General features: G+C 40.4%; 1 protein-coding gene across 1 annotated transcript; it reads left to right on the forward strand.

Annotated features, from left to right (window-relative positions):
* Nucleotides 5,561-6,667, forward strand: LOC109217396 (endochitinase A-like). The gene is made up of 3 exons (XM_019381638.1): nucleotides 5,561-5,656; nucleotides 5,809-6,361; nucleotides 6,486-6,667. The coding sequence occupies exons 1-3, from the start codon at nucleotides 5,561-5,563 to the stop codon at nucleotides 6,665-6,667; spliced, it is 831 nt and encodes a 276-aa protein (XP_019237183.1).

Consider the following 9,330-nt stretch of genomic DNA (forward strand, 5'->3'; position numbering starts at 1 on the left):
TAAAAGATACATAGGGAAAAATTGGGTGTCAACAATGAACACTACAGGATTTCAGCTTGCCAATCTGCCAAAGAGATATGGGAAGCTTTGCAAACAACACATGAAGGAACCACTCAAGTAAAGCAATCTAAGATTGACATGCTCACCACTGAGTATGAACTCTTCAAAATGAAGGACGATGAATCCATTCAAGGCATGCACACTCGATTCACTTCCATCATAATTGAGCTATACTCGCTTGGTGAAATCATTCCTAGGAACAAGCTCGTGAGGAAAATTCTCAGTGTTTTGCGCAGTTCCTGGGAGAGTAAAGTGAATGCCATTACTGAAGCTAAGGATTTGCAAGACCGACTATAGATGAGCTGGTTGGGAATCTAAAAACCTATGAAATAAAGAAGAAGAAGGATAGTGAAAGAAGAGAACCAAAGAAGGAAAAGAACCTGGTACTCAAGGCAGAAAGCAACGACTCAAGTGGCGAGGATAGTGACACGGCTTACTTAACCAAAAGGTTTCAGAAAATGGTTCGAAGGAATGGGGTTATACGAAAGAGAGGCAGCTCTAGCAAGACAAAGAATTATGACCTCTGTCATAAGTGTGGAAAGCCAGGGCATTTCATCAAAGATTGCCCTCTCCTGAAGCAAGAACACTTCAAACATAACTCTGACAAAGCAGCCAAGAGGAACCCGGTTCTTGAAAATGTTTCAAAAGAAAGAACGCTGCAGACAATGTTGTGAAGCAAGCTCTTGCAGCATGGGGAGATTCTTCCAGCAAGTCTAAAGAAGAAGATGATGCAGGTGACATCTCAATGATGGCAGTTGAAAGTGAAGCAAATGAGTATGACTCAATATTTGCTTTGATGGCCCAATCAGATGATGATGAAGACGATGACAATGATGAGGTAAATTTTCGGGATGTTCAGAGAAATCTGAAGTCCTACTCTCCTAAAAAACTCATTTCATTAGCTAACGTGTTAATTGATGCTTACCATAGTCTTGTAAATGATAAGGATGCCTTAACTATGGAGTTAGGAGATGCTGAGCAAACTAGATATGACTTGGTAGTTTGTGTGGTTGATTTGAGGGAAACTATAGATAATCTGGAAAATGAAAAGGAGGTTCTAACTGAGAAAAGTACTAGTGTAGAACATGAAAGAGATGATCTGATGGTAGTAGTAGTTGACCTAAAAGAAACCATTGTGAATGTCAGTAAAGAAAAAGATGACTTAGTGGAGAAAGTAGCTATTATTGAGCAGGAAAGAGATGACCTCTTAGTGGTGATTGTAGACTTAAAGGAAAGAATAGAGGAACTCAAAGCTGAATGTAGGTTTTGGGAATTCTGGAAAAGGAAAATAAGTGGCTAGCGAGGCACATATTAAACTTGAATACGAGTTAAATGCTACAAAAACTAGTTTGTGTGCTGAACTTGAGAAAAATAGACAACTTCAAGTAGAATTGGAAAGAGTAAAAAGAGATCTTGAGAAGTCTCTTAAGTGGACCTGGTCCTCGGATGCTATTACTGCCATGTACGTTAACAATGGTGGAAACAGGCAGGGAATAGGGTTTCAAAGGGAGAGAAATCCTTATAACCCTCACAACAAGTACGTCACTGTGCTTGATAATTGGATGTGTACCCACTATGGGAACAATGGGCATTTCAAGGAAAATTGCCAAGCTAGGGTTCAGTCTCTTCAGAAAAACAAAGTTTTTGCTGAAAGAGGACCAGGTGCCACCCATAAAAAGCGCATGTTACCTGCATGGACTAGAAGAGCACTTATTCAACCCTTTTCTTATTACAAGGGACCCAAACTTGTTTGGTTCCTAAATCTAACCCTTGATTTCCTTGTGCAGGGAACAGTGAAAGGAAGCAGTCAATAATAGTTCATGGACAGTGGATGCTCAAAGCACATGACTGGGAATACCATGGACTTTCTTTCACTAAAAGCCTTGCAAGGAGGGAGTGTATCCTTTGGAAATGGCAACAAAGGGTACATTCTTGGTGTTGGAAAATCACTCACTCACTCAATTGAGAATGTGTACTATGTCAATGGTCTTAAGTACAGTCTCTTGAGTGTTTCTCAAATATGTGATAAAGGAAACAAGGTGGAGTTCTTGTCAAAGATATGCACAGTTACAAATCTAATAACAGGTGAAGTGGTACTTATGGCCAAAAGATACAAGAATATCCATGTTGCTGATTTCGAGTCCCTACAAAGTGGTGATCTGAGCCGCTTGAAAGCAGCTCATAATGATGCTGAATTGTGGCACAGGAGGCTGGGGCATGCAAGCTTCTCTCTACTGAATAAACTGGTTCAGAAGGACCTGGTTCGTGGTCTTTCCAAGTCAAAGTTCAAAGAGCACAAAGTTTGTGATGCCTGCGCTAGAGGAAAGCATGTAAAATCCCCATTCAAGCCAAAGAAGGATGTCAACACCTCAAAACCACTTGATCTCCTTCATATGGATCTGTGTGGCCTTATGAGAGTGCAAAGCAGGGGAGGAAAGAGATACATTTTTGTGATAGTGGATGACTATTCCAGATTCACTTGGACTCTGTTCCTTAGAACAAAAGATGAGACCTTTGAAGTTTTTGTAGCCTTTGTGAAGAAAATTCAAGTAAAGATGGAATGAAAAGTAGCACGCATTAGATCAGATCATGGAACAGAATCTGATAATGCTATGTTTGATGAATTCTGCAACGAGAATGGCATCACCCACAACTTTTCAGCCCCAAGAACTCCACAACAAAATGGAGTTGTGGAAAGGAAGAACAAAACCCTTGAAGAAATGGCAAGAACAATGCTGATCGATAGTGGGATTGCTAAGAACTTCTGGGCTAAAGCTATCAACACTGCCTGCTACTTGGTGAACAGGTGCATGATCGGGTCTCTCTTAAACAAAACTCCCTATGAGTTGCTGAATGGAAGGAAGCCCAAGCTGACTCACTTAAGAACATTTGGGTGTAAATGTTATGTTCTCAACAATGGAAAGGATCAGCTTGGAAAATTTGATGCCAAGAGTGATGAAGGAATTTTTCTGGGGTACTCTTCTCAAAGCAAAGCCTACAAGGTATACAGTAAGCGGACTCAGTGTGTTGACGAGAGTATACATGTAAACTTTGATGAGTCCTATCTTTCTTGTGAGAAGAGCAAGAAGGATGATCAAGATAGAGAGCCTCTGCTAGTTCCGGGAGAGGTCATTGATATGGCAAATGGAAAGGCAGATATGATGAGTCAAGTGAAGGAGACAGGTGAAGACAATGCAATCTCATCCTCATCAGCCGGAGAGGAACCTGGTACAACAATTACAACCACTGAAGTTGAAGAAAGAGTGGTTGATGTAGTTCAAAGTACTCCGCAGGTAGTAGAAAGAAGGATACAAGGGAATCAATCAGGCTTACCCAGCTCCTCTACAAATGAAATTCAAGTGCCCAACTGGAAACACGAAAGCTCCCATCCTCTCGACAACATAATTACTCCTCTGGATTATGAAGTCCAAACCAGATCAAAAGCCAGAAATTCACTTGCCTTCTTAGCATTTCTCTCTCAAATAGAGCCCAAAAACATTAAGGAAGCCTTAAAAGATGTAGAATGGATCACAACCATGCAAGATGAGCTGCATCAATTCGAAAGGATCAAAGTATGGCACCTGGTACCTAGACCCTCAGATCGGACCATCATAGGGACTGGGTGGGTATTCAGGAATAAGCTTGATGAACATAGGAACACAACAAGGAACAAGGCAATGCTAGTGGTCCAAGGCTACAATCAGGAGGAAGGAATTGATTATGATGAGACTTTTTCTCCAGTTGCTCGTATGGAAGCTATCAGAATCCTCATTGCCTTTGCATCACATATGGAATTCACTGTGTTCCAAATGGATGTCAAAAGTGCATTTCTTAATGGTTACCTCAAGGAAAAAGTCTATGTAAAGCAACCTCCAGGTTTTGAATGTCATGAACACCCTGAATATGTGTTCAAATTGGACAAGGCACTGTATGGGTTGAAGCAGGCTCATCGAGCTTGGTATGAGAGGTTGTCAAAGTTTCTCTTAGAAAATAGCTTTGCAAGAGGAAAAATTGACAACACTTTGTTTCTGAAGAAACGAGGGAGGAACCTGCTCATTGTTTAGGTATATGTGGACGATATCATTTTTGGGGCAACAACTGATTCACTATGTGAGGAATTTGCAAAACTCATGGAAAATGAGTTTGAGATGAGCATGATGGGTGAGTTGAATTTCTTCTTGGGTCTTCAAGTGAAGCAGTCCACAAAGGGAACATTCATTAGTCAGCAGAAGTATATCAAGGAGCTTCTGAAGTGGTTTGACATGGAAGCATCAAAAGTGATTGACACTCCCATTGCCACTGCTACTCGACTAGACATGGACGAATCTAGCTCTTCTACGAATCAAACAATGTATAGAGGCATCATTGGATCTCTCCTCTATCTTACTGCAAGCAGGCCAAATATTTTTTCAGTGTTTGGATTATGTGCAAGGTTTCAGTCAAACCCCAAGGAATCTTATCAGAAGGCTGCAAAAAGAATCCTAAGATATCTTAAGGGAACACAGGACCTGGTTCTGTACTACGCTTCAAGTGATAATTTTAATCTTATTGGGTATGCTGATACTGATTATGCAGGTTATCTGGTGGACATGAAAAGCACATCTGGAATGTCTCACTTCTTGGGATCATGTCTTAACTCATGGGGCAAAAGAAAACAAAATTTAGTAGCTCTTTCAACAGCTGAAGTAGAATATGTTGCTGCAGCCTCCTGCTGTGCTCAGCTTCTATGGATCAAACAACAGTTAGAAGACTTTGGAGTGTACACTGACTGTGTACCTCTTTTGTGTGATAACAAAATTGCTCTCAATATGGCCAAAAATCCAGTCCAACATAAAATAACCAAGCACATTGATGCGAGACATCATTTTCTCAGAGACAACGTGGAAAATTGGCTTATCTGTATGAAGTTTTGCAGCACAGAAGACCAAATTGTAGATATCTTCACCAAAGCCCTGAGCAGAGAACACTTTGAGAGAAACAGGCTGGCACTGGGGCTAATAAAGCCTAGTTGAGAACCTGATTCCTACCACATGGCTATGAAAATCACATACAGGTAAAATTAGCTAAAGTGTTTTTCGGCCAAGTCTAACTCACTTCTATGCCGTTACAGGTAGACACATATGATGATTATAGAAGCAGCTGAGGCAATGCATGAGCGGTAAAAGAAGTTTGAGCATTTTTCAAAAGGGACTGGTCAGGAACCTGGTTCTTGTGCCACAGGTTTGTGGTCTTTTTCTTTTCTCATACATATCTCAAAAGAAAACAAAAAATAATGCCACATCATCAACCTTTTCAGACTCTATATGTCACGTCTTTTCGTTCAAATCCTTTCACTTCCCTCTGTTCATCTTCCCACACATCTACCGTCGTTTCAGAACTCGTTTCTCTATCCTTCATAATTGCCATTCACCTCATTATAACCCTCTCACTCCCAAAAATTAGAACGACCATCTCTGTCTTCCTCAGTGTCTCCAGAACCTTCAAGCAAAATTTCTCTACCATGGCTGAGGATCAAACAATCACTCCTACCACTGAAGAGAAAAACTTCGAGTCTTCTCCTGTAGAAACCACACCAGTCATCCCTTCATCCACCACTGTTCAAATACAAAACCCTAAACTAGTTTCTCCTTCACCCTCCATCCCTTTCTCTACTCCCTCTGACTCTACTCCTCCTCTAAGTGTTGAGAACTCAGACAACCCTAAGAATGAAAGCATCTCTCCTTGTTGCCTGAGTCACTCAAAGAACAGAGTAAAGATGACATTCCAGTTCCAGAGGAAAAGAGTAAGTCTCCATCGGCAGAAAAAGCTTCATCGATCAGTCGTGAAAGTGCTAAGGGCTTTAAGGAAAGTTCTGATCAGTCTACAGGTACTCCTATTTCTTCTGATGTTGCTCCTATGGAACCTCAAGAGAGGGAAGCCATAGAAAATATGTTGTCTATTACTGTTGAGGGAATTATTGGGAACGAAAGTTCCACCATGCCTGAGTCTCAGGGGGAAGAGACCCAGTCCTTGGTGAGAGAAGGTGCAATGGTGCTCTTTGAACAGCCTGCACTAGAAGAGACTACTGGGACCCCCCTTGATGGACCTGACCCCTCTCCTGAGGAAACATGTCAGGAATCATCTTCCCAGGTCAGTTTCGACCCTACTCCTTCTCCTCACTTTGATACTGAGCCCTTGGAAGTAGTGGCTCCTGTTATGAGGTCCAGTGATGAAGAAGATGAGGATGATGTTGCTCTAAGTGCATTAATTGTAGCAAGGAGGCTAGTAGCAACTCCTGAGCTCCTAAGCGACCTACCACAAGGTTGCAGCAAAAAGAGGCTTTTGAGTCTTTGCTAAAGAAGAGTAAGAGAAGTAACAGGAAGAAGAAGAAAAGGCTGGTGAAGAATGGTGAAACTGTGGTGACAATAATATCCCACTTGTGGAAGTTGATGAGGAAGCCACAGAGGAACCAAGTTCCTTGATCAAGAGGTCCCAGAAAAAGAAGCACTCTACTGAGAGTACTTCAAAAGAAGTTGTTGGAACACCCAGTGAAAAGTCAGTGAAAGATAGTGGCAAGTTGAAGAAAGTTATGGTAGAAGAGTCTCTGCTGATGAGGATGTGCAAATGAAATCTAGTGGGAAAGTTAAGTCCAGTGGAATGTCTGTGAAAAGAAAATTGGAGGATGTAAAAGAACCCGTTTCTGTGAAGAAGGCAAGAAGTGGAAGTATATATGGTAAAGAAAGGTTGAGGTGTCAGAAAGTGCTGTGGCGTCGTACTTTTGACCCTGAGATATCTGAGATGGCTGGAATGCGCCAAGTGCTTGAGATGGTTGAGTTTCAACAATGGGAACACCTATTCAAGGTGGATGTGCCCAAGGTATATGAGGAAGAGGTTCAAAATTTCTATACAGACCTCTTTACCGTTGAATCTGATTACATCTGCGCACTGGTAAATGGCGTAGAAATTGTTATGGAGTCAGCTGTGTTAGGAAACATACTTAAGGTTCCCGCTGAAGGTCTGTCTTCTGTTAGAAGTGTCTGTAGTTCAAATTTTAGGCATGCTATAGTTAAGGAGAGTGTTGTGCAGCGGAGGGATCGGGTGCATAAGAAAGCATTGCTTCCTGTTTATCTTTGCTTTTTGAAGTGGTGAACAAGGTTCTCCTCACGCGTGTCTTCAAATTCTTTAAAGTGCCTTTGGGATAGCCTAAGATGGGGAACAAGAAGCAGACTATCTCTAAAACTACTCTAGAGGAATGTGAGTGTCTTGACAGAATAAGAGGTATAGGTAGCACTTTAACGATCTCCCAGCTTATAAATGCTCAAAATAGTGCTACTGAAGAGATCAAAAAGCTGAAAGCAAGGAATGTCATATTAGAGACTCAGCTCAGTCAGGCCCAAGAGGCACTAGGATCCTCCAGTTCTTCAAATGCAGAGGTTGCTCGTCTGACTAAGGAGAATGCTGATCTCAGGAAACAAGTCGAGAACCTGAAAGAGAAACTGCTCGCTGAGCAAATGTCCGCCAATGCTTGGATAGATCTAGTTCTCAATACACTTGCTGCCTCTTCCATGCCCTCTTCCTTTAGTGTCCCCTAGGCATATCTCTCAGTGACCAGTGTTCAGTTTATCTCTCTCGACAGTGTTTTGATGATGTTGTGGTGTTTGTGTTTGTTTTTTTTGGTTTGTGGATGGAAATTATTAGTACTGCTCCCGTGTAAACAGTCCAAATCTGCTTTTGCTATAAGGCAACTGCTCATGTTTTTGTTGTTTGATGAAAACTCTCCTTCTTTTGATGTAAATGCTTATGTGTTTCTTCTTCTCTTCTCTATCATGTTGTGTGCACATAAGTGGCATGAGTTGACTGGGCTAGACTTCTTTATGCTATTTGCTTGTTTGTGCGTTTTTAATGATGCCAAAAGGGGGAAGAGTAGATAAAATTGAGGAGTTAAGAAGAAGCGGGGACTGATTCAGGGTGGAAGCACAAAGTCAGGGGGAACTTGTGAAGTTCCTGATACTTTATCTGGTTTTTGTTGCTCTAAATATGATTGTCAATTTTTAAGTTTGTCATCATCAAAAAGGGGGAAATTGATGGGTTTATAGTACCATAGATTTATGTTTTGATGATCTAACAAACTTACTGTCAAAGAACCAGATAAGAAATCTGATACACTTGGTACACAACTTAATCAACAGATTCAAGCTTATGTGAGTTGCTATGACTTCAGCAGATAAAGAATCAACACAGGTACCTGTCACACCACTCTTTGTACCCCCCGAAATATATGTATGTATGGGTTAAAGAGTTTTTCCAATTAAAGTGACAAAAACTTGAGTAGGGATTATTTTATTGTTCAGAGTCGCCACTTGGAATTGATTTTTTCGGTGTTCCAAGTCACCATTTATTTGAATCCCTAGTCAAAGGAAGGTTTGACTCTATTTTTATCGGTCCGCGAAAACAAAGTTCGGATAAGGAATTCTGTTGACCGGGGAGAAGGTATAAGGCATTCTCCGAGTCCCGTGGTTCTAGCACGGTCGCTTTATTGACTTAAACTTGGCTTGAATTAATTTTGGACAAACTGTGATTTATATTATTTTCATGTTGTACCTATCCGCTTTTATCTCTTGATTATTAGAGAAATCAAAGAATATTTTTGAATAATATAAAAAATGTCATAACCACGCTACGCGAGCGAATGCGTGATCGAATAAAAAATAATTAATTAATTTGTCATAATTGTGCCTCGCAAGCGAATCCGAAATCATGACAATCAATTATTTGTAATACTTTTAAAAAAAAAAAATACTACATTTGAGAAAATTAGCTCTTTAAAATTTACAAGTCAACCGTCGCGCTACTCAAGCGAATGCGTGATCGACGAAATTTATTATTTAATCATAACGGCGCTACGCAAGCGAATCCGCAGTCATGACAAACAATTGTTAGCAAGTTATTTACTTCTAGGAAAATTAATACATTCTAAGAGTTTAATTATTATTTTTTTTTGAAATTTATTAAAAGGTCAATTATCGCGCTACGCAAGCGAATCCGCGAGTTTGGCAAAGAGTTTATTAAACTAAAAAATCAACTGGAAAACTAACGAATATTGTATGACCTTGTTGAATTAAATTATTGAATGTTGAACATCACGTTACGCAAGCGAAACCGTGGAATTAGAGCGCACCTACTAATTGCCTAGCGTTCGATATAATTAATTGGAAGAAAGTGAGTTACTTAATTGGTATATAAAAAAAATCTGATTTTTATTTCTATTTTTCTAATCTTATTATTGAAAAT

The sequence above is a fragment of the Nicotiana attenuata genome, chromosome 2 (assembly GCF_001879085.1).
Source record: "Nicotiana attenuata strain UT chromosome 2, NIATTr2, whole genome shotgun sequence".
NCBI lineage: Eukaryota > Viridiplantae > Streptophyta > Magnoliopsida > Solanales > Solanaceae > Nicotiana > Nicotiana attenuata.